The 26,729-nt window shown below is 36.4% G+C and overlaps 1 protein-coding gene across 1 annotated transcript in view; it reads right to left on the bottom strand.

The window, feature by feature from the left end:
• Positions 1 to 1,018: 1,018 nt before the first annotated feature.
• Positions 1,019 to 26,729, bottom strand: part of LOC140502512 (large ribosomal subunit protein P1-like) — a 59,782-nt gene continuing 34,071 nt past the window's right edge. Inside the window, exons 2-3 of the mRNA XM_072606616.1 lie at positions 1,282 to 1,394; positions 1,019 to 1,207 (exon numbers count right to left, since the gene is read on the bottom strand). Coding sequence (XP_072462717.1) covers positions 1,019 to 1,207; positions 1,282 to 1,394 — 302 coding nt within the window. The remainder of the gene's footprint in view (positions 1,208 to 1,281; positions 1,395 to 26,729) is intronic.

The raw sequence follows: 26,729 nt of genomic DNA, 5'->3' as shown, positions 1-26,729 counted from the left end.
CTAATTTCTGGAATGCAGACTCCAAGGCTTCCTTGAACCTTCCTGCAAGGAACCAGTCCATAAACTCTAGGTGCTAGTAGTTCTCAGAGGGGTTCTGCTCAAGGGGTTATTCAGCTAAGTGGTAGGGTAGTTAGCTGACTGGGCCCAGAGTTGGGAAGACCAGAGTTCAAATCTAGCCTCAAATACTTAACTGTGTGATACTAGATGAATCACTTAATTCTTGTTTGCCTTAATTTCTTCATCTATAAAAAGAAGATAATAATACCAGCAACCTCCCAGGGTTATAATGAGTATCACATGACTTAAAAGCTATAAGGTGCTTAGCACAGTTCCTAGTACATAGTAAGCACTGTAGAAATATTTGTTATTGTTATTAATATTACTGGTAGTAGTACTCCTACAATGACTTACCATGACAAAGGGGTGATCATGAGTTCTCAAAGCCCAAGCCAACAGTGTATAAGCTCTTTAATTTCTGAGGAAGCTGTAAGACGTCTATTTTTGGTCCAGTGGTGGGCTATATGCCCTGTTGTTCAATCACCATCTCGGATAAATTCAGGGACATGCCTCATCAACAGAGGAATGATCATTAAGAAATAATTATTTTCAGATATAGTAACTTCTTTAGACTAGTAAATTGAAGAAGGACTAAAATCTCTGCCAATGGAGAGAGTAGTCATGATTATGAAATAGTACATCCCTGAAGTACCGGGGGAAAAAAGTATACATAGGGAAAAGTAGTAGTATGTGAAAACACCAAGGTTAGGGTTATAGGTATGCAAAAGTGTGTAAAAAATCTACCTAGCCTAAATTTAGTAGTTAACCTAATGATCTGTTCATGGATGGAATGGACTTGATGACTTTTTTCAATTTTCATTTTCTTTGTCCTGTCTTTCCTCTTATTCACTCACATCCCCTCTTCCTTTGAGTTAAAAGTATTTCTTTTCTGTTTTGTTTTGAGTTAAGCTTCTTATTTAATGTTACAAAAAATATTTAACCAAACATTTAATCAAAATATTTAACCAAAACCCAACTCATCATAAGACACCTCAGATTCTTCTTTTTCTGCTTCCTCTTTCTTCTTCTCAGCTGGGACAGCTGTGCAAGCAGGAGCAGCCCCTCTAGCAGGGGCAGAACCAACAGCTGCTGGGGCAGGTCCATCAACTCCTGCATTGCAGATGAGACTTGCAATGTTTACCCTGGACAGGTCCTTTGCAAATAATCCAGGACAGAATGGTTCAGTATTTACACCTGCTCATTTAATGAGGGCATTGATTTTATCCTCCATGATGTAACTTCATCATAGGGAAGGATGAAGGCAGAATAATTGCAGGAGAGCTCAGACAGCCTTTTCAGCAGATGAATGAGGAGAGATTTATTTGTTTGTAGCGGTGCTAGTCACCACCTGAAGGGAGGGTTCACTCCAATGTGACTTTAGCTTCTTAAGAAGAACCAAGTACTTTACAGACAACTGAAGAGAAAGCTAAAGGTATTTTTTTTTTTTTTTTGGAGCGGGGAAAGCAAGGCAATTGGAATTAAGTGACTTTCTCCTAGGTCACACAGCTAGTAAGTGTCAAGTATCTGAGGCTGGATTTGAACTCAGGTCCTCCTGAATTCAGGAAGGCAACTATTTGCAGGTGTTTCTACACTAAAACTTTTATATGTGTTAGTGTATGTATTGCATTTATGCAAATGCATTATACCTTTCTCTGACTAGTTCAGATGAAAATGAATGTCAAGTGATGCCCGCTTCTTCAATCTCATCCCCATTTGTACAGAGAGACTTTTTACACACCCTTCCTCCTTAATTCCTCCCCCCCTACTTCAGTGTATATTTTCCCTTCTTTGTTCCCAGTCATCAATGGAGTGGAGCAGATCTGTGTGCTTGCTCATATATGTTTTAGCACGATGTTTTCAGTGATGTTGTCAGATGCTATTAACAGAGCATCTGTTGGTATCAGGTCTGCCACCACAAATGGTATCAAGGTCTGCTACCATACTGATGGTAAATTATTTAACTTGAAAAGGCCAAAACTAAAGTGGAGGGGGCGTTGGTGCATGACTTTTTGCTCACAGATAATTATGTACTCAGTGGACCTTCTGAGGGTGAGATACAACAGTGAATGGATTGATTCTCATCTATTTGCTGTAATTTTGCCCTGATAATTACTACCAAGAAAACAGAGGTTCTCCACCAGTCAGCACTACATCATCCACATATAAAAGCATTGGTTACAGCAAAAGGAGAAATTTTGAGTGCTATGAATAAGTTCACTTACTTTAGCAGTATACTTTTTAGAGATATATACATAGATGATGAGATTGACATATGTATTACCAGAGCTAGCTCAGCATTTGGGATGCTCCAAAAGAAAGCATGAGCAACAAAGATATTAGATTGCCTACTAAATTGAAAGTCTACAAAGCCATTGTGCTGTTCTCATTATTGTATGCCTGTGAGACTTGTACAGTCTACCAGCACCATGTGAGAAAAGTAAACTGCTTCCATTTGAATTATCCTAGCAAGATTCTGAAGATAACAGAGCAAGATAAAGTAGTAAACATGGAAGTCTTTTCTTGAACTGAACTATGTAGCATTCAAACTCTGCTGTTGAGAGCACAATTTTGATGGACTGGACATTTTGCTTGAATGTCAAATTTATGTTTACCTAAAAGACTATTTTACAGAAATTTCATACAAGGTAAGTCACATGAAGGTCAGAAGAAGCAGTGAGAGGACACTCTCCAGGTCTCTCTGAAGATCTTTGGTATTGATTGTGAGACATGGGAAACATTGACATAGGACTGCTCTCTATGGAATGTCTACATCAAAGAAGGGGCTGTGCTCCATGAGCAAACAAGAATTGTAGTAGCTCAAAAGAAATACGAGGCATACAAATTGCCATCACAAATGTTTATATGGTCTACTTATGCCCCACTTTTGGTAGAGTTTCCCAAGCTCATCTGGGTCCGATCAGCCACAGTCAGACACACTATATGTTGACCCTAACATTGTGATATCATTTTGGTCCTCTTTGAGTAGGAAGGACAAACAATAAATATCCATGTGTGTATTTAGGCAAACGTGTGTTATACCTTTGACCAGTTCAGGTAAAAGTAAATGTTAAGTCATATTCATTTCTCTAATCTCTTCCACATTTATATAGACTTCTACTTGCACACTTTTGCTCACTAATTTCTCCCCCTCCTCAGCGTGTCTTTTCCTTTCTCTCATTCCAGTCTTGTTTTGAGATAATCACCTATGAAAAAATAAATCCCTTCATAATGGACAATGATATTAGAGGCTAGAAAGGCAGTTATATCCTTTCCCTCCTAGATGTAAATAGTTCATCCTTAAGAAGTCTCTTCTGATTGCTCAGTTGTATTTCTTTTAATGTTTTTGTTGACTCTCATATTTTATTTCAAAGTTTCTACTCAGCTCCTTCCCTTTACTAGGAATAGTTAGAATTCCCCTATCTCATTGAAGATTCATTATCCTCTTCTCCTTCTAGGGGCAAATTCAGTTTTTATGAGTAAGTTATTATTGGTTGCAAGCATTTTGCCTTTTAGACTATTATATTCCATGCTCCTTACTCTTTTATTGTAGTAGAAATGAAATTTTGTGTGCTCCTGACTGTGTCCTTACTTGAATTTTTTTTTCTTTTTAATCTAGAAACTTTGGATTTTTCTTAGGACATTCCAGGGAGTTTTCAATTTCAAATTTATCCAGAGAAAATTTATCCAAAATTTTTGTTTTGCCCTCTTGTTCTAATACATCTGTGAAGTTTGCTTTGTTTTTTTTTTTTTTTTACTTTATGATTTCTAGATATATGATGAATAGTCTTTTTGGGGGAATATGTCTTTGAGGTCAATCAAAAATTATCAAATTGTTTATCCTAAATTGTTTTCAAAGTCAATTTTTTCCATATGAGAAATGTTATATTTTTTTCCATTTTAAATCTTTTGATCTTGTTTTTTTTTAAAAAATATTTCTTATTGTTTCATAAAGTCATTATTTTTTTTATGGTACATGCTAAATTTTAGGGAGTCAGTTGATTATATAAGGTTTTCTGCCTCATGCTATTTTCTTTAAAAATATTTTTATATTTTACATTCACTTTTATTTAATTTTCAGTTCTAAAGTCTCTCCTATTGCTTTCTATTCAATAGTCAAGGGAAACACAACCCATTACAAATATGTATAGTCATTCAAAACAAATGTACATATTAGCTATGAAAGAAAGAAGAGAGAAGGAGGGAAGGAGAGTAGGAAAGAAAGGAGAAAATAAGAAAGGAATGAAAAATAAAGGAACTAAAAGGAAAGAAAATATTCTTCATTCTGTATTCTGAGTCCATCAGATCTCCATCTGGCAGTGGATAGCATATTTCATCATGATTGCTTTAGAACTGTGATTGTTCATTGTGTTGATCAGAGCTCCTAAGTCTTTCAAAGCTGATTATCTTTGTAACACTCTTGTTTTTGTATAAATTGTTCTTATAGTTCTGCTGACTTCATTTTGTATCACTTCACACACATCTCAAGTTTTTCTAAAATAATCCCCATTATAGTTTCTTACAGCATAATCATATTCTATCTCATTCATATATCAAAGCTGGTCCAGTACTTCCTCAATTGATGGGCATCCCCTCCATTTCCAATTCTTTACCACTACAAAAAAAGCTGCTATAGATAGTTTGGTACATATGAATTCTTCTCCTCTTTGTCTGATCTGTTTGAAAAATAGAACTAGTAGCAGTTTTTCTGAATTAAGGGGTATGCACAGTTTAATGGTTTTTAGGGTATACTTCCAAATTGCTTTCCAGATTGGTTAACCCAGTTTACAGCTCCATCAATAGTGCATTCAAGTACCTGCTTTCCCATAGACCTTCTAAGATTTGTAATTTTCCTTCTCTGTTAACTGAGCAAACCCAACAGGTGTGAAGGAATACCTCAGAGTTGTTATAATTTTCATTTCTCTAATTATTACTGACATTTTTTTGCATAGTTATTGCTAGATTAAAAATTTCCTCTGAATACTGCCTCATATCTCCAAATCCAGGAATCTATGACACCACGGTACCTCTGAACATGAGCTATGTTTCTAATACCCTTGTAGATGAACCCAGAATTTGTTGACCTTTTTTTTGTATGATGGGGTAAAGGGGAAAAGAAGAGAGAGACAGTGTATAATAACTCAATTATAACCAAACGTACATAAGAACATATGGTTAAGATCCATATTTAGTGCATATATGATCACTAAGCATGCATTTATTAAGAATCTGCATTATTTACGGTATCATGCTAGTCACTGGTGATACAAAACCTAAAATAGACTTTGCTTTCATAATATGGAAGGAGGAATGTAATAGAAAAATAAGGCAAACATAACAAAAAGCAAATTGAGATGGGAAAGAGTATTCAGTGATATATGCAGTAAGACAGATAAATGATTTTATCATTTATTTCTGCTTTTCAGAAATATTATAAAAAAGCCTCACATATGATAGTGGCTCTATGAAGAGACAAAAAGGGGAATGATCAATACATGCTTTCATAGAAGCCTTAAAATTGATAGTTTGTGATAACTAATTGTTTTTGGAGAATGAGTAAAAGGAACAAATTGAAAAAAAGTACTGTTCCAGGGAAATGAATCTTAGCGACTGGGAAAGTGATATGATAATGGACTCAACAAAATGTGTAAGAAAGAAAAATTTAAGGGAAGATAATGAATTCTCTTTTACCCATGTTTGGTTTGGAATGCCCATTTAAGTGAAGGTGTTCATCAAGCAATTGATGAGGTGGAATAGGAGTCTCAGGAAGATTTTAGGACTAGAAATATGGATTTGATGTCATTTGGAGAAAGATGACAGCCTATAGGAATGAATGAGGTCAGTGAAAAAGAATGGAAAGAACATGGAGGAAGCAGAAAAGAAAGCCAGTCCAGGATAGAGCTCAGGTGTACAGCTATAATAAAGGAGCAAGAGATGGATAACAATCTAGCAAGAGACATGGAGGAGGAGTGAGACACAAAGGAAGAGAATCAAGAAATGCTGCACCTAGAATTTAAAAAAAGAGAGAATGTACAATAAGAAAGAGGCATCATCCAGAGATGTCGTGGAGCCAAATCTAACCAACTTACAAGAGCCAGTTGTTAAATTTTTAGTGTGAACATTTATACTTAAGAAATGAACAAGCAGCAACCCAGGGATTAATTTATTGTTTTGTCCGTTGTCTAGACTTAGGATGGTTAATAATACAGATTAAATTTAAAATTCCATATGCATTTATCCCCCTCCCCCATATAGACTAATTTTTAAACATTTATTAGCACACCCTATTATTGCTATATTAGCATTGCTTGAGCTCAGCAGGAGTGCAATAGAAGGCTCAGGGAATGAGGTCATCATCACGTAGAAGGCCTAGTTAGTAAAATGGTTAGTAACCACAGGTTAGTAAAAATAACAACAATTGGTAATAATAACAATGACCCACATTTATATAACAGTTTAAAGCAGTGTATGACCTGCACCTGTGAGATGCTTAGGGCCTGCTGGCACAACAAAGGATTTCAGGTGGCCCACAAAAAAAATAGAGGAAAACATCTACCATTTTTGTGGGTCACCCAGAATCGTTTGTTGGGCCACAAATTGTACAGGACTGCTTTAAGGTTTGTGAACTCCTTTACAACCATCATTGCACTTGATCCTAACATTACTTCTACAGCCAACTATGTTATAAGGTGCTAAAAGGTCAAGGAGAATGAGGCTTTGGAAATGCTAATTTGTTTTAGTAACTATGGAAATACTGGCATGCTTAGAAAGACCTGATTCAGGTAATAGTGGTATTGAAAGATAGATTGCAAGGGGATAAGAAGTGAAATGAGTGGTGAAGAAGAGGAGGTAGTTCATTCTAGGAATTTGTTAGTGAAAAGGAGAAGAAATACAACTTCAGAGGATGACAGTTGTATGATGATTTTTTTTTTAATTTAAGGAAACTAGTATTTTAATCAGCAAAATGGAACCACTTTTGTATTGGGAAGACTGAATTAAGGTTGGAGGGGGAAATAATATGAGATGAAATGGGAGATATGGGATTACACATATAATTATAAGCCTTGACATTAGCAAGTAGAAGGGACTTCTTTCTCAGAAACTGGGGTAAGTTAGCAGAACATGGGTGAGGATGTAGAAGGATTTTGATGCATAGAATAGGTGTGATGAGGAAGCTCACTATGGGGGGTTAAATATTCTTAGAACAGTAGGGAATGGGAATATGTGTTGAGATGGGGCATGCATGTGGTGCTGTCTTTAGGAAAGAAGATGAGATTCAAAAGTTCTATTGAGGGGACTTTGATAGACAATATAGATATAAAATTAGGATTTTCCTGCAAGATTGAGGTTCTAGCTGAGACTAAATAATTTTAATTCACACCAGATAAATTTGGGTGCTCTAATGTAACTACTTGCTAGGGTTGGAAGCTCAATTCCAGGTGGACAGTCTCGGGCGGGTAAAGGTGGGAACTTCTAAATCTTAGAGTTCTCACGAGACCCCCCAGGAAACGACTGGGAATCCAGGTGAACCGAGCTATCTCGTGTATTTCCGCCTCTTCCCGTGAGAAACGTGATGGGAGAGAGCTCTCCCCGCCCTCGAGATTGTCCTGGATCTGGGCACACTATTGTTATCTAACAGCACGGTATTCAGATGCAACTATGCTGCTGGAGGGTTTAAGTAGGATCAGGAAAGCCTGAAAGTTCTCTTGGGCAGAGGGGCACGGAGCGGTGAGGACAACAAGGCTCCGCTTTTCCTCTCTCTTCTCTCCCCTCCCCCTCTCTCCCCACTTATACTTCTACTTCCAATCTCTTATTGTAAGATCTTTGCCTCCTTGGGAGATTCTTCGCTCCCTCCTAAGGAAGAATTCCCCTGCACTTGTAACTAGACCCTGAAATAAAGCTCAACCCTTGTTCGACTCTGGAACGTCCTTTCTCTCATACGAGCATCCGGTTTGGCCAATCAAAGACCTTGGGATAGAGGTAAGAAGACTCGGGTAGCCCTCAGGCCTCTAGGCCTGGCAACTACTTTAGTATATTTCATTATCTTGGGGGTAAAGGTAGAGAAAGCATGTGGAAGGAAGTATCAGGATCTAGAAATAGTAGAGAAGAAGGAAAGGGCCAAAGGCATCAAGAGTGTGAGACCATATTTAATTGACTGACATGACTACAGGGTCAAGGCTGCTAGGTTTGAGGTCAAGACTTGAATGATATCCTGGGACAATAAAGAAGAATAAAAAGACTAGAAAATGTGTTAAGGATGAAAAATAATCTTAGGAAGAGTGAGACAAAATGAGAAAAGGAAAGACAAAAATTATGATCAGAGAGGAATATCAGAGTTCAAAATCACTGAGGCAGTAGAGATGAGTGATCTACTATGAATCTACTATAGACATTCTATATGTGTCTAAGGTGAGGTCAAGATGTAGATCACAGCAGGTGAGGAATTTGATGAATTAGTCAACATGCTTTCTGGGCCTTCAATGTATATGGAAGTCATGAAGTATGAGGGCAGGTGTTAAATATTAAAAACTTCACATCAGGTGCCAACACCTCTATAAAACTCTTTAAAACTGTTAAATATTTAATGACATGTATTTTCTCTTTTTTTGACTTATTGATTTTTATTTTTTTAATTTATTTGTTTTCAGTTTGCTACAATAACTTCTGTAAGTCTTAGATTTTCTCCCCCTTCTTCCCCACTCTGTCCCTGAAACAACATGCAATCTTATATGGATACTACATATACATTCTTATTAAATACATTTTCACAGTGATGTTGGAAGAATTAAAATTAGTGGAAGAAACCATGAGAAAAACCCAAACCAAACAAAATACATGAGGAAATATTCTGGTTTATTTTGCTTTCCAATTCCATAGTTCTTTCTCTGGATGTAGATAGCATTTTGCCTCGAGTCCATTGGGAATGCTTTAGGTCCTTGCATTGCTGTGAAGGGTTAAGTGTACCAGAAAAATTCTTTACACACTGTGATTGTTACTGTGTACAATGATCTCCTGGTTCTGCTCCTTTCACTCAGCATAAGTTCATATAAGTCCTTCCAGGCCTCTCTAAAGTCTTCTTGTTCATCATTTCTTATAGTACAATAGTATTCTATTACATTCATATACAATAACTTGTTCAGTCATTCCCCAAATAACTGAACATCCCCTTGATTTCCAGTTGTTGACCACCAAAAAGAGAGCTGCTATAAATATTTCTGTACACATAAGACCCTTTCCCATTTTTGTGACAGTTTTGAGATATAGTCCTAGAAGCAATATTGTTGGGTCAAAGAGTATGCACATTTTTGTAGCCCTTTGGGCATAGTTCCAAATTGCTCACCAGAATGGTTGGATTAGCTTCACAGCTCCACCAACAATGAAGTAGTGTTCCAACTCTCCCACATCTCCAACATTTATCATCTACCTGTTCTGTCATGTTAATCAATCTGATAGGTGTGGTGTGTTACCTCAGAGTTGTTTTGATTTGCATCTCTCTAATCAATAGTGATTTAGAGCATTTTTTTCATATGACTACAGATAGCTTTAGTTTTTCCCTCTGAAAATTCCCTATTCATGTCCTTTCACTATTTATCAATTGGAGAATGACTTGTATTCTTTTACATTTGTCTCAGTTCTCTATATATTTTAGACATGAGATCTTTATCACAGACCTCAAATTTCTTTCCCAGTTTTCTGCTTCCCTCCTAATCTTGCTTGCATTGGGTTTGTTTGTGCAAAAACTTTTCAATTTCATGTAAACAAAATTAACCATTTTGTACTTCATAATGTTCTTTATCTCTTGTTTGGTCATGAATTTCTCTATTCTCCATAAATCTGACAAAAACACTATTCCTTGCTCCCCTAATTTGTTTATAATATCAATTTTTATAACTAGATCGTGTATCCATTTGGACTTTATTCTTATGTAATGTGTCAGACATTGTCTATGCCCAATTTTTGCCACACTGTTTTCCAGTTTTCCAAGCAGTTTTTGTAAAACAGTGAGTTCATATCTCTTGGGTTTATCAAACAGTAGATTGCTATATTCATTGATTACTGTGTCTTAAATACCTAACCTATTCCACTGGTCTATACTTCTATATCTCAGTCAGTAAAAAGCGATTTTCATGATTGCTGCTTTATAATACAATCTGAGATCTGGTAGGACTACGCCACCTTCCCTGGCATTTCTTTTCATTAGTTCTCTTGATATTCTGAACCTTTTGTTCTTCCAGATGAATTTTGATATTATTTTTTTCTAGCTCTAGAAAATATTTTTCTGGTAGTTTGATTGGTATGTCACTGAATATGTAAATTAATTTAGGTAGAATCATCATTTTTTATTATATTAGCTTGGCCTACTCATGAGCAACTGATGTTTTTCCATTTTTTATCATCCTATCATTTAATTTTTACACACTCCCTCTATCTACGTATATCTCCTTTAAATATCATAATAAATATACAATTCTCAAGATTAACAAATATCATCTTCCCTTACAGGGATATAAACAGCTTGCCCATATTGAATAACAAGTTGTTTTTTTCCCTGTGTTTACCTTTTTATGCTTCTCTTGAGATTCGTATTTGAAGATCAAATTTTCTATTGATCTCTGGCCTTTTCATCAGGAAGGTGTGGGAATCCCTTATTTCATAGAATGTTCATCTCCTTGCCTGAAACATTATGCTCAATTATGCTGAGTAATTGATCCTTGGTTGTGGTTCCAGCTCCTTTGCCTTACGAAATATCATATTCCAATCTCTCTGATCTTTTAATTTAGAAGAGGTTAGGTCCTATGTGATCCTGACTGTAGTTCCTTGATATTTGAATTATTTATTTCTGGCTAATTGCAGTATTTTCTCCTTCACTTGATAATTCTGGAATTTGACATCAATATTCCTTGGTGTTTTCAGTTTGGGATCTCTTTCTAGAGGTGATTGGTGGATTCTTTTGATGACTATTTTGCCCTCAGGATCTAGGACATCAGGGCAGTTTTCCTTGATGATTTTTTGGAAGATATTATCCAGGCTCCTTTTTTTCATCATGTCTTTCTGGTAAACCAATAATTCTTAGATTTTCTCTCTTGGATCTATTTTCCATGTCAGTTGTTTTTCCAGTGAGATATTTTACATTTTCTTCTATTTTTTTTTCATTCTTTAGATTCTGTTTGACTGATTCTTGATGTCTCATAGAGTCATTAGCTTCCACTTGCCCAATTCTAATTTTTAATTGATTGTTTTCTTCAGTTATTTTTTGCATTTCTTTTTCCATTTGTCCAATTGTTACAGTTAGATTTTGTATCTCTTTATCCAATTTTCTTTTTAAATTGTTCCTTGAATTATTTTTTTCATAATTTTAAAACCATTAGCCAATTTTTCTTTTGCCTGTCTAATTTGGCTTTTAAAATCCTTCTTGAGCTCTTCCAAGAATGCTCTTTGGGTTTGAGAGCAGTTCATATTCCTTTCTAAGGTTTCAGATGGGAGTACAGTGTCATTGCTAATCTCCTCATTATTCATGTTTTGGTCCTTGTCTCCATAGTAAGCTTAGATGGTCTGTTCTTTTCTGATTTGCTTCTTGCTCATGATGATCACCTTTTTCCTGACTTTTAAAGTGGTTCTCTGCTTCTGGGGCACAAGGGGCTCTGTCCAATGGTTCTTGTATTTAGAACTTGAGGCTTTGTGTATTGTTGCCTCTGATTCTTTCAGCTAGGAGCCAGAATACTGCAGCTTGCCTGGTACTGAGCTGGCTGGTGTGCCAAAGCAGAGGCCAGGTGAAGTCTTTCTCAGTTTCCCTGGAGTTACCCTGGGGCTAGCTGCATAAGTTCAAGTAGATGACTTACAGACATTTATTCAGTAGGTATACAATCTCAGGAACAGCTGTTGCATTTACCTGGGGTACTGTGCTTTTCTCTCTATTCCACTAGACTTCCATTCTGGGCTGATATGTTTGAGAATCCACTCATCTGGCTCTGCTTCAGACCACCAGGCACTTCCTGCTTGGCTTTGCTATGGTGGGTTCCACGCTGGTACAACCTGTGCACTGTGTGCTCCTCCAGCTACATGCAAGATCTCCTTCCCTTTGAACTTCCAGGCTGTCCTGGGTTGGAAATCTGCCGCACTCTGTCTCCTAGTGGATTCTCCCTCTCTAAAATTTGTTCAGATTCTCTTTTTAAAGGTATCTGAAGGAGTTTGTTTTAGAGTTTAGGTGGGTATTTGCTCTCACTCTGCCATCTTCCTCTCCCAGGTATATTTTCTTATTAAGCAGATAATAATAAGTTTACTGTGATAGTGAATTTTCATTTGAAATTCTTTTTTGTGCCATGCATTTTTAACTCAGAAGAAAGAAAAAAAGATTCACTGATGCACAGAAATTTTGATATTACAAATCTGAAACCATAAATCAGCCATTACTAATGCAATTACAATCTAAATGACTAATTCTTTCAAGGAAGAGGACCCTAAATTCTTGAACTTCTTATTGTCATGTATTCGGAGAACAAAAATGACCAAATCACAATAAAAAGCAGATAAAATAAATTTTACAGACCTCATATGATGTTAGTAACTTAGATGGAAATCACTGAGAGTATTCCACATAGACATTTCTAGTGTATCAGTTATAGTAGTATCTGCATGATCAGAGATACTGGATAAGACAATTAAGCATGAGAGAACACTGAGTGCTATGTAGCAGCAAATAGAAATTCTGCAGTCTTTGGAGATTAGTTAGATACACAGACTAGCTCCAGAAACATTTGCCTCCATTTTTTACAATCAACTAATTACTTGGCTTTTCAAAGAAAGGATGATAAGTTAATTACTGGATAGAAAAGAGGATTTGAGCCAAATAAATTATGCCTATTCTTTAAAAAATGTAAACATAAAACATCAATCAAATAGTTTGCCAGAACACTCAAGTTTGCAAATACATTCTCAATAATTGGGAAATGGATAAACAAAATGTAGTCCATAAGTATAATGGAATAGTACCATTTCCTCAAAAGCATAAATATGAATAATTCAAAAAATCACAAGAAGATGTATCTGCATAAATGCAAAGTTAGCAGAACCAAGTTAGGATGGAAGGGTAAACATGCCCAATGACTACAACAGTGTAATTGGAAAGAACAACAACAACAAACTGAAGAACAGTCTAATGTAGTTATAATGAGCAAAGATGGTTGGAAAAAGAAGAAGAAGAAGAGGAAGAAGAGGAAAAAGAGGAAGAAGAGGAAGAGGAAGAGGAGAAGGAAGAGAAGGAGGAGGACAAAGATTTGGAGATAGTATGTCTCCTTCCATTCTCTTCCAAGGTGAGGGATATAAAAGAGGAACATTGCACATACTATCAGTTTCTGTTTATATATTGGTTAGTCTTTTTTCTTTTAAATCAGTTTATTTAATTTTAGTTTTCAACATTCACTTGCATAAGCTTTTGAGTTTTAAATTTTTTCCACCTTCCTCCCCTCCCCACTCCCCAAGACATCAAGCAATCTGATAAAGGTTCTATGTATACATCTATAAGGCTGTCTTTATTGTAAGTGCATCCTCTTCAATTTTTTTTCAATTGTACTATATTTCTTTTTCTTCATATTATGTCACTCTTATCACTACCCTATGGTAGAATATGAACAATTTGATCAGGAAAAGTATTGTTTATATTTTTGTACCTCTAGTATCCAACACAGTGTTTCTCACATAGGTGACTGACAAGTGCCTGTTAATTGTATTTACTGAAGTAAATTGAAGAAAAGTTGTGAATCAGGGTCTGAAGTTCTTGAGAAAAGAAGGAGAGTAAAATGGAAGCTAGGATATCATAGCAACAAAAATTTGGACCAGATAATACTGCCAAGTGTAATAGACCTCAATAGTCAGGAGTTTGCAAGTAATGGAGGCAGAGATCAGATCTGGAAGTGGTAATGGGGGAGAGAATAGGCCTACTTCTCATCTTGGTCCATTGTTTCTGGGGATATGGGAAAAGCAGACACTAGTTTTGAAGAAGGTAGCCAGGGATATAAAACATTGTTTATAAAAAGCCAGGTTTCCCTGAGCACAAGACAATGGAAGGATTGTGAAAACACAAGATCTAGAATGGAGAAAAATTTATTAATGCTAAAGTGGGAAGTCCACAGAGCAGGGAAGAGGATGAGTTGAGGTGGATGGAGATGGTGATTGAGTGCAAGAAGAGGTAATAGAGGAAAGGGATTTTTTTTTACCTTGGGAGATGAAGATTCTGAATTACAGAGATCAGAGTTGTAAATTTGCTAGCCATAGAACAAAGAAAGCAACACTGTGTGGAAAGAAGCCTCAATTCTTAAAGGTCCTTTAGAATAATGGTGGTATTGGTATAGATGACCTATCTCCCAATATGTCTGGATTAGAAGCTAACCTGAACTCACAAGTGAGCATAACTCTGTAGTAACCTCCTAAGACTGGTGCTAATAAAGCTGGTGAAGATAATATACCATAAAGGAATTAGGCTCTATCACAGACCTGGTGTCAAAGGCTCTGATACTTTTAGGTCAACAATAGAATCTGAGAAGTCTGAGAGTTCAGTCCCAGGAGGATAATAGACCTTCGTCTGACAACCCAGTTCTATTATCCCTCAGAATGCTCTCTCTCTCCATCTTCCACCTTTTAATATTCCCTCCTAACTTCTGCATGAAATAATTCCTCTTTTTCTCTAATATCACCTTTTATATGAAACTTTCCCCAAGTCTTACCCTACCCTGCAACTGCTAGTGCATTTTTACCCCAAACAGTCTTTTACTTAACTCCTTTGTATTTATTTGTATGTGTTCCTTTATACATATATATACACATACACACATATATGTATATATATATTTATATGTACAAGTATGTATATGAAAACTTGTTTCTCCTGTTAGAATATAAGTTCACAGAAAGTAAATATTATTTCATAATTTGTATTTCTCTGGCACCTAGCACAGTACCTGGGATTTATTGTTTTACTAAGAACGTCAATAAAAAGGTAAGTAATATTGGTTGCAGTACTTATCACAACTTTCTAATTCTCCTTCCAGTTCTTTCTTCAGCCAAGACTTCTTAGTCAGATGAGGACTTCTCTTGGGTACAAAAAGGTCTTTTGAAAAGTCTAAACCTATTGAGCTCTTTGGGTTGCTTTTATCCATGTACATAGTGTCCTGTCAAAGAAGAAGCAAGAATGAGTTGCATTTACAGAAAGCATATGGCCTTTCCTCTAGTAGGTTATGTTTGTGATATGCTCAATGATCCTACATTTTATTACTGATTCCATCAGCTTGCCTAATCTGGAAATGAGCCCTCTTATATGACACTTCTCAGCTTGAGCTTGGTTTAAGTAACCATATGGAGTGGCAAGTAGACACTTACAAATAATAATTCCGTCATTTGTGGACATGATTCAGTTGACCCAAACAGAATATGAAGACACAAACAGAATTTAAATAAAATAAAAAATCAGAAACCCAACCCTCTTATACTAGGCTTCCCAGAATTAAGTTAATTAATCAATATCACAGATGATGCTTCTGAGAGGAGTTTGACAATGAGAGCCCTTTACTAAGGCTTAGGCAAAGTTTTCCCACTTACATGGGAAATACTAATTTGAGAGCTTTGCATTAATATCACTTTTCATTCTGATAAAAAAAGTGACTGTAAATGACAAAGAATTATTTAAATCTAGAATTTGCAGGATATGAAGATGGGTACTAAGTAACAGTTCATTTCTCACATCCTTCCCATCCCCACCCAAGACTAATGCAATGTTTCTTGAACATTAACCTCTTAAATGCTGGACAAAGGGGAAAGTAATAATTCTCAATCTTTAGGTTATACACATATGTGAACAAGTCCTTCTTAGCCTCTATTCATCCACATCGTGGATTCATCCATGTTATGTATTATAGTTGTGGATATTCCTCAGAACTTGATCCTGGATCATGCTCAGGGATCTCAGTAGTTCCATAGGTTTAATACAATCTTTCCATAGATGATTAACATTCTGTCTGTCTGTCTCTGTCTGTCTGTCTCTGTCTCTGTCTCTCTCCTTATAGTCTCCTTCCTAAGCTTCTATCTTGTGTCATCACATGCTGATTAGGCTTATCAGTTTGAATATGATACAGTCATCTGAAACTCAGTGTATCCCAAACAGAATTCGTAATCTTTCCCTCCCAAAGCTACTCTTATACTAAACTTCCCTGTTTCTATTAAAGGTATCACCCTTCTTCCAGTCTGCCAAATTTTTAACCTCAGTATATTATAGTTGCCTTCTTACTCTTCCTTTTGCTACATATCCAATCAGTTGCCAACTTGGCAACATATGTAACATCCAATCCCTTCTTTCAACTTACACACTACTACTTTAATCTAGGTCCTCATCACCCCTCACTTAGACTATTACATGAACACCTAAATGGTCTCCTGCCTCATCTATCCGCATTCCAATCCATCTTCTACACAACTGTGAAAATGATTTTTTAAGTATGGATTGGATCATGATCTTCTTCTACTCAACAAACTCCAATAACTCCTCATCATCTCTAGGATAAAACAGAGACAGACACACTCTCTCTTTCTCCCCTCCCTCTGCAACCTGGCTCCAATTTATCCTTCCAGCCTCATATATTACTCCCATTCTCATGCTTTATATTCTAGCCAAATAAACCTTTATATTGTTAATCATTCACTGAGCTCACTCACTCTATCTCCAATATGTGTGCCTTTGAATTAACTTTGTTCCCTTGCCTAGAGTGTATGTCCTTCTCACCTCTATATTAGAATCTGTCTCTTTCTTTAAGATTGCAGCTCAACAATTTGGAACTATGGCCAAAGGGTTGTAAAACTGTGCATACCCTTTGACCCAGGAATAACACTTCTCAGTCTGCATCCCAAAGAGACCATAAAAACATAAAAAGGGCCTGCATGTACAAAAATATTTATAGCAGCTCTTTTTTGTGGTGGTCAAGAATTGAAAATGAAGGGATGCCCATCAACTGCAGAATGACTCAACAAGTTGAATGTAACAATATGAATGTAAAGGAATGCTATTGTCCCATAAGAAATGATGAATAGATGGACTTCAGAAATATCTGGAAAGACTTAACATAAACTGATTCTTAGAGAAGTGAGCAGTACCAGAACATTGTACACAGTAACAGTAATGTTCTGTGATGATTAACTTTAATAGACTTAGCTCTTCTCAGCAATGGAAGGATCTATGACAATTCCAAAAGACTCATGATGGAAAATACTATCTATATACAGAGAAAGAGCTATGGAGTCTGAAACCAAATGAAAGTATACTATTTTCTCTTTTTTTCCCTTTGGTTCTAATTCTTCTTTACAATATGATTAATGTGGAAATGAATTTAATATAGTTGTACATGTGTAGCCTATATCAGATTGCATGCAGTCTTGGGAAAGAGGAAAGACAGAGACGGGGGAGAAAATTTAGAACTCAAAGTCTTATAAAAGTAAATATTGAAAGCTAAAAATAAATAATTTTTTTAAAAAGTTGTAGCTCAAATACCACATTCCACACAAAAGTTTTCTTAATCCTCCAAGTGTTAATATAATTAATAGAGCTAAAACTGTTAATCCCTCCATAATTATCTTGTATTTAATTACTTTGTATTCATTTCACACTTATTTTGAATATATTTTATGAAGCAGCATGGCATTTTGGAAAGAATTCTGGATATGCATCCAGAGGACCTATGCTCAGATTTTGAATTTGCCCCTGAATGCCTTCATAACTTTGGGCAAGTTACTAGACCTCCCTGGGCGTCAGTTTTCTCATCTCTCAAATGAAGTAGTGGTAATAGATGGCCTTTGAGATCCTTTTCATCTCTAGAGATATGATCTAGTGATACTAAGCATTTATATGATGGAATTTAGATAAATTGTTGAGAGAATCCAAAGAGGAGATAGATAGATAGGTAGATAGATAGATAGATAGATAGATAGATAGATAGATGATAGATAAATAGGTAGGTAGGCAGATAGATGTAGTTTGATATAGATATAGTTATATCTCTATATATGTAGAAAGATACAGATATAATCTAACTCCTCTCTCTCTCTCTCTGTATATATATATATATATATATATATACACACACATCCATATCCATATATATGTATATGGATATATGAATATATAATTTATTATAGCATATTATATCTATGTATATATCTATTTATCTATCTTTTTTCTCCAAACAACCCTGTGAGCTAGGTACTATTCAGCTATACTCATCTATCTATCTATCTACCTACCTACCTACCTACCTATCTATCTATCTATCTATCTATCTATCTATCTATCTATCTATCTATCTATCTATCTCTCTATCTATCCAAACTTTTTAAACTTTTGAGTACTATATTAATAGAAAGTATTGTTACTATTATTGTTTTAAGGGTTCCAAAAGAAATAATAGAAATAAGATCTTTGAAATAAGAATTCTATAATCAGACAGGATCTTAGTCTAAATACCTGCTACCTTTTGTCAACATCTTGGCTGAGAGGCACTTTGCAAACATTAGCTGAAAGAGATGGGACTGGCTGGGACAGTTGACTGAAGAGAGCTGTAGGCCTTTTCTGAAATGGAGAGGCTTACTAATCATAGCACTCCTACTGGACAAGCTAGCAAGAAGCCCTGGAGAACAATTCAAATAAATACTCTAGTTAAAGCCAAGTGACAGATTAAACAAATTTGTTAAAAGAGTTGTAACAATTCCTTGCATGGAAAAGTTTACTCATCACAGAAATCTACCTTTCTCAAACTAATGGCAAAGATGACGTAGAGGGTTTTCTGAAAAGAACTGTAGCTCTCCATGCATTGGGGAGGCTTATTAACATTAAGAATAGCAGATTAGCCATAGCAGTGGAGGTAACACCAAATAATGAGTTATGGCAATACAGTACTTGGTGGGAGCAGGATCATCAGAGACAGAATGAAAATATTATAAGCAGTCATTAGTAGTTCAGCAATGTCAGAGACATTTCCTCTGCATGTATACCCTTTTTATATATGAAAAGAGTGCTGGAAATGGAACCATATGAGTGCCATTTCATATATGAGATAAACAGTGAGATTATATGTATAAAACATTTGCAAACCTTTAGGGGTCATGTAAGTGATATATTTTCATATATGAAAAAGGTATACTTGTAGAGATAGCTAGGTACCACAGTAGACAGAGCCCTGAGATTGTAGTAGGAAAGTCTGAGTTCAAATATGAACTCAGACACTAGCTTTGTAATGCTGGGCAAATCATTTAACATCTCTTTGCCTCAGTTTCCTCATCTGTAAAATAGGGATAATAGTAGCACCTATTTCTTGAGGTAGTTGTAAAGATTAAATAAGATAATAATTATTAAGTTCTTAGCACAGTGCCTGGCATATAGTGGTTGGTTGGTTGTTGTCCTTCATTTTCGAAGAGGACCAAAATGACATCACCATGATAAAATGAAGTTTCAGTGTGTCCAACTGTGGCTGATCAGAGCAATATGAGCTCGGAATGCTCTAGCACAAGTTGGGCACAGATAGTCCATATGAATATTTGGGGTGGATACCCCAAATTTGCACATCCTGCATTCACTTTGTGCTGTCTCAATTCTGCTTTGCTCATAGAGCACAGCACCCTTTCTGATGTGGGCACGCCATGCTGAATGGTCTTGCGCCAGTGTCTCCCATGTTGCACAATCAAATCTAATACTATTTGGATGCGATACCTGTTGAATTCTCTTGCAACAAGAGCAGTTGATCTTTCAGGGCTACTGCCTTTAAGTGTGTACACATTCTATGTGCCAATAATACATTTCTTCATGTTTCGACCACAGAGTGGGATTCCCCACCTGCTGCAGTAATCAGGCCAGGTTTGAGTAAGCAGACAATGTTTAGGGCACCTTTTCTAGCCCTTTTCTCACACCAGGAGGTGAGCAGTGCTATCCTTAAAAGGCTTCTCAGACACCCAGGGGGCTGCTGAGTAGCCCTGCTGCTTTCAGTGAGAAATGACCCCATGGCCTGGGTTGCCTATGTGTAGGATTGTGACTACAGCTTCCAGTGTATCCATACCTGGTGCTTCATCACTTGCCTGTCACCACAGGACTTTGAGGCATAATAGCAAAGTGGTAAGGGTGATGTCTTTTGATTTGTGAGTAAATTAAATTTAAGTGAGGCAAGTTGCACAAAGTCATCAGCCTCACTCTCTCCTTCAGAGTCATCATAGTCCAATGGCAGGACAGAGTCAAGATGGCTGGTGAGTGGTTGACCTTGGCGTTTTTGGTGTCTAACCAAGATCTAAGCACTCCACATAGCCTGCTTCAGCTGCCTTTGTAGCCTTTGGAACAAATTGTTCTCATCTGGCCATTCCACCAGAGGAAGTCTTCACATGCTTGGGGTAGACACCCCCTTAACTCACCAATGGGTTTGAGACCCCTTGGTTACCCTTAACCTGGTTTGACCCATCTGCCAAAAGGGTTTACTGGGGTGTGGCTGCTGTGCATGCTGCAGCTTCTTTGAGCCACAAGTAAGAGCTGGGTGGAACAGTTGAACACCAAAGGTGGAAAGAGCCCCAAAAAGGACTTGGCAGCCATCACACCAAAGGTACTGGTCCTCCGTGAACACACCCTACACCTGGCACATAGTAGATACTCTATAAATGTTAGTTACATGTTTATTAGCTATATTCTGCTTTTGAGCTCCTAAACATGAGTACTCTAGTTACATACACTTCCCATATGTGTATATCTCATGAATGATAACTGCATATTTTTTCTTTCCACTAACAGTATGCATATGTTCACAAGGGGAAAAGTTCTGCTGTTATTTTATTTCTGTGGCAATTCACTAAATGCCTTTACTTTGGCCTGTGTGTACTCTGTATGATTGATAAAAGTAAACACATTAGCATGGGTTTATGAGCTTTGGTTTAGAGACAATTCTGTCCTACAAAGTATTAAGAATCTGGTAAAGTTTGGGGAAGCCTAATGGGTGTGGAAGGATCCATATGCTACAATTCAGATTTCTATGTTCCTAGACAAAAAAGGAAGAACTCAAGTTTATCTCCTTAAAGTATCAGCTGAAACAAATAGACATTGTTTGCTCTCACTTTTCTTAACATAGCATATAGTCATTAAACAGAGCGCAAACAGGTTAAAGTCCAGGGTAAAATTATTAGAGAGAATCAACAAATACCATTTTTATGTATTATATTTGGGAGTTGTGATCACTGAAAGAAAATATCTAGTTAAATCAAGTGCCAATCCACTTGAGCCATGTTATTTTTTAAGTCCTTGGTTGAATACTAGAAGGTAATGTAATTAAATCATAAATGGTAGAATAATGAAATTATCAAGAAAGTTATCAAAAGAGAAGTTGGTACCTTAATGCCATGTGGAACAGTTAGCTTCTACCTCCCACTTGTGAGAAATCAAAGAAATCTAAGCTCTGAAGAATAACAGAATGTAGGGGATGTGGTGAACACTCTCAGAGATGGAGCCTCCTTCCAGCTGTTACAAAAATGTTATTTTCAATTGCCAAGGTATTTGCTCTAAGTAGTATGATTAAGGTATATTTGGAATTCACTGAAGTTCTCTTAAAGAAGTTAAGATCTGAATTTAGTTCTGAGACAGACTTTTCTAATAACATTTTAGTGCTATCATAAAATCTATGTGTTTGAATTCCAACTTGAAGAATTACCTAACGAGCTAACTATTGACCTACCTTGTGAGAGGCAGCAGGGTACAATGTATAGCAGTGTTGTCAAGCTAAAATAGAAATGGTAGCCACTAAGTCATACATAAGGATCCCTATAGGCCACATAGTGACTTGGTTTTAAAAATATAACAATATCTATATTTTATTATGTTTTATGCATTTTGTTAAATATCTCCCAATTGCATTTTAATCTGGCATAGGTTACAATCAAGAATTTTGTGGGTCTCATGTTTGATACCTCTGGTGTAGAGAACTGGTCTCAGAGCCAGGGTCATCTGGCTTCAATGACCACCTGTGACACGTAACAGCTAGGTGACCCTGGACAAGCCATTTAACCTCTAATTTCTCTACATAAATATATATATTTGTATATGTATTTGTGTGTGTATGCGTTTTCATATATGTGTATATATATGTTGTTTTGTAGTATATATGTATAATGTATATGTATGTGCATGTACAAACACATGCATACAGAATATACTTGTGACACTGGGCAAGTCACTTAACATCAAGACCCCAGCAAGTGTAAGTTGTAGAGCTGGGGCAGATCTGTATTGACAGAAAATTTCTGATCTAGGAGTTTCCGATTTGAGTGAAATCAGTACTCTATTATCTGTCTCTACATCTGTGCATTATAATTAACTTCAATAATCCAAAAGACCCCTACTTTCATTGGTATGGGTAAAACCTTTGCCAACTCAGGTTACAATCCTTTATACATTGATAAATAGTGTCTTGGGTTGTGGAGCCCTAAATTTTGTTACCTACTAGTCAAATTTCAGAGGGTGAACCCTTTCCAACTTAGCCAGGATAGCCTCAGATGTTAGTCCAAATGTATGCACATAATACACATATAAATATATTACATGTGTATCTATGTCTATGTCCACCTGTACACACATATGTTTATTATGTATGATGTACATATGAGTGCATGCATGCATTTATGTATCTGTCTACCTATCTATATATCCATTTATAGGACCATCCATTGATTTGGAACCAGGCTTATATTCTAATAGGCTACCTCTCTTCTTATCTTGACCCAAACTAGACTTCCATGCTTTCCAGATTTTTCAAATTGGCCTTTGACCTTTCCTCTATAGGTTCTTTTCCCACATTAGAATTTAAGCTTCTTGAGGAAGGGGATTTTCTTGCTGACTTTTATTTGTATCTCCAGTGCTCAGCACAGTGACTGGTCCATAGTAAACACTTAATAAATGTTTTATGTTTGTAGGACCATGTAATGGCAATCAAATTAGGATTTTCTGATGTTTTTGTTTTACTAAAATTGCCTTTGACTGAATAATGTGATTGAAGAGGATCTTTTTCACTCATTGATGGGCTTGCCCACCTGTGGGAAGCTTGATTAGGGGAATTGTTTAGTAGTAGGGTTCCAAGTACCTTTTGTTTTTTCTATTGAGGCACTGGTTCAGAGGGTTATGCCCTCTGGCTCTAAAATGCATATAAATACTCTGAAGATGAGGTTTTACTTTGAGGCTTACTGACTGGAAGTGTTTCTTTGGCCAGAGAGAGTCCAGGAAGCATTTAAAGATCTTCCCTCCATCCCCCCACCCCCCCAGCCAGGCTAAAACCAAGAAGCTGATGCTTCTCTCTCTGGTAACTGTGTATGTATGTAATGGTCATACATGTGTATGTATGTAATGGTCACATATGTGTATGTATGCAATGGTCATACATGTGTATGTGTGTAATGGTCATACATGTGTATGTATGTGATGGTCATGCATGTGTATGTAATGGTCAGGCAGTTTGGGAATGCTGTCTGTTGATTTATTTTTGATTTCTCTGAAATTTCCATTTTCTCTGATACCTGTGCTTGATTAAGGTGATTGTTTAACCCCTTGAGAGTTGTTTTCCTTTTATGAATGCAGATCTAAGAACCTGTCATAGTAGGCCTTCCTGTGTATGTTGGGCTGCTTACTGATACAGACCATGAGCTAATAAACTGAGAAGACTGGCATAGAAAACAGCAAACAAAGCAACAGCCAAAGATTGCTCTATATGATATATGCCGTATTTTATTTAGAACTTGTTCATTGGGTAGCATGTTTGCTCTCCTTTTAAGAGATCAGAATTTGTGATAGCCTATATACGTGTAATTGATTTCACCTTTATTTCTTGTTCACTTCTGGGTGCCTTATTTTAAGCACAGTGATAAGGTGAATAGTATTCAGCAGAAAGCAGCTAGAATGCTGCATAGATATTGCCATAGGAAGATCCATTGAAGAGATTAGGAATGTTTAACTTGGCAAAAAGAAGGCCCAACATGGAAATAATAATTTCTTTCAAATATTTTAGGGGCTACTTGTTGGAGGGTGAAATTAGATTAATTTTTCTTTGCTCTAGAGCATAGAACTGGGAGCATTGGTTCAAAGTTCTTAAGGAAAAAAATAGACTTGATGTAAAAAATAAGCCAAACTTTTTTTTTTTTAAGAATGAGCTGCCTTTGGAGGTGACAGGCTCCCCTTTACTGGAGGTCTACAACCAAAAGGTGAGAATGACTGTCAACTTTTCACAAAACAGATTACCTTCCCCCTTCTATCTTTAGATTAGAAGAAAATGGAACTTTCTTTCAACTAGGAAATTCTGTGATCCAGGCATGCTAACTTGCCAAACAATAGCTAAGGAAGGCAAGCATTGGGCTAATATTTATGAAAGTGGTCTAATGGACCAAGCCTAGAAGGTGGAGTCAGAAGAACAGAGTTTAAGACACAGTTTATAAGAACTCTGACTCTTACTAGCTCTTTGATCTTGCAGAAGTGTAATGTTAATTATGTTAATGACAGTTAAAGATCTTCCCTAACCATTAATGGGTCTGCCCATTAAGGGAAGCTTGATTAATGGAGATTTATTTTGTAGGAAGACACACACCTTTAGTCAATTTCTAATGAGGCACTGGTTCTCAAGGGTGGTGATGTCTTCTGGCTCTGAAAAGTGTGTGTGTGTGTGTGTGTGTGTGTGTGTGTGTGTGTGTGTGTGTGTGTGTGTGTATCTGGTAACTATATATATGTGTAATGGTCAGACTGTTGAATCTGTCTGTTAATATGTGGTGTGTGTATTACTTATGGTCAGACAGTTGGAAGCCCTGTCTATTAGTGTTTATTTCTCTGTTTGTATTTTCTCTGAAGTTCAGGGTGCTGACTTTCCCCCTGAACTAAGTGAATAATACATGTGCTTGATTAAAGTGATTGTTGACTCCTCAGAAGTTGCTTTCCTTTTAGAAAAGCAGATCTAAGAACCAAAAGTGTATGTCAGGGTCCTTGCTGTTACAAGAAGTTACTTAAGGTTAATTGAGTCTCAGTTCTTCACCTACAAAATAGAGATAATAATTCTTTCTCTAGTGATATTTGTCCTTGTAAGGAAAAATGTTTTGTAAACCTTAAAATACTACATAAGTATGAGCAATATTACAAGCATTATCCTTCTTAGTTATTTGAATGTCTATGACTTCCTTGATCTAGTTATTCCTTCAAACAATGCAGATTCTAAGGCATCCTTCCCTGCCTATCTTAAGCAACTCCATGTTATTTCATGTAAATTTAATAATTAGAAACATTAAAATTAATTATTATAGTGGTTGATATTTCATACTACTTTCCTCTTTTCAAAAGTACGTTATATACATGGAATAATTTTTATAACATAGCAAACAACACCCCAAAGTAGATTAGGCAGGCGTTATTATCCATATTTCATAGATGAAGGTACTACTCTTCTCAAAGAGGTAAACAGATCTATTCCAAAACTAGTAAATGGTAGAACTGGAACTTAGATCTAGATCTTCTGACTAAAAGGTCACTTTTCCCCCACCATATCATGCCATGTATGAATTTATAAATTTTATACTCTATAATCTGTAATAATCTATAGATTATTACAAAGAGGGTAAAAAAATAACCATAAAAACCATCAAAAATATTGTATCTTCTTTTGGATAAAGTTACCAAATGTAAACAGAGATAAAATGGAAAGAAAATAGTATTTTTAGGTAATGGATTCTGTCAGACTTCTCTCCTTCTACCCCCAGGACACTCACTTTCATTTACGCTCTATTTTATTTTTTTCATAGTTTTATTTACATATTTTTGGATTTCGACAATCATTTCCACAAAATTTTGAGTTCCAATTTTTCTCCCCATCTTTCCCCTTCCCACACCCCATAAAACCTTGCATTCTGATTACCCCTTCCATAATTGTGCCCTCTCTTCTATCATACCCCACCCTTCCTTTATCCTCATCTTCTCTCTTTTCTTGTAGGGCAAGATAAATTTCTATACCCCATTACTTGTATTTCTTATATTCCAGTTACATGCAATTAACAATTCTCAACATTCATTTCTAGTACTTTGAATTCCAACTTCTCGCCCTCCCTTCCTCCCCACCCCTCCCCACTGAGAAGGCAAACAATTCAATACAGGCTGTATATGTGTCGTTTTGCAAAAGACTTCCATAGTAGTCATGTTGTGTAATACTAACTATCTTGTCCTCTATCCTACCCTGTCCCCCCTTTTTTATTCTATTCTCTCATTTGAACTTGTCCCTTCCCAAAAATGTTTACTTCTAGTTACTCCCTTCACCCATTTGCCCTCCCTTCTATCATCCCCCTTACCCCACTTGTCCCCTTCTCCCCTACTTTCCTGAAGTGTAAGATAGATTTTCATACCAAATTTAGTGAGCATGTTATTACCTCCTTAAGTCACCTATACTTTTCCCCTCTCACTTCCTCCCTTTTCTCCTCCATTGAACAAGATTTTTCTTATCTCTTTTATGAGTGATAGTCTGCCCCATTCCATTTCTCCCTTTCTCCTCCCAATATTTTCCTCTCTCACCCCTTAATTTATTTAATTTTTTTATGGATATCATCTCTTCTGATTCAACTCAACCTGTACTGTCTGTGTGTGTGTGTGTGTGTGTGTGTGT

This window comes from Notamacropus eugenii, chromosome 4 (genome assembly GCF_028372415.1).
Source record: "Notamacropus eugenii isolate mMacEug1 chromosome 4, mMacEug1.pri_v2, whole genome shotgun sequence".
Lineage (NCBI taxonomy): Eukaryota > Metazoa > Chordata > Mammalia > Diprotodontia > Macropodidae > Notamacropus > Notamacropus eugenii.
Note: the sequence above shows the minus strand (reverse complement) of the source record. Positions and strands in the feature narration are given on the sequence as shown.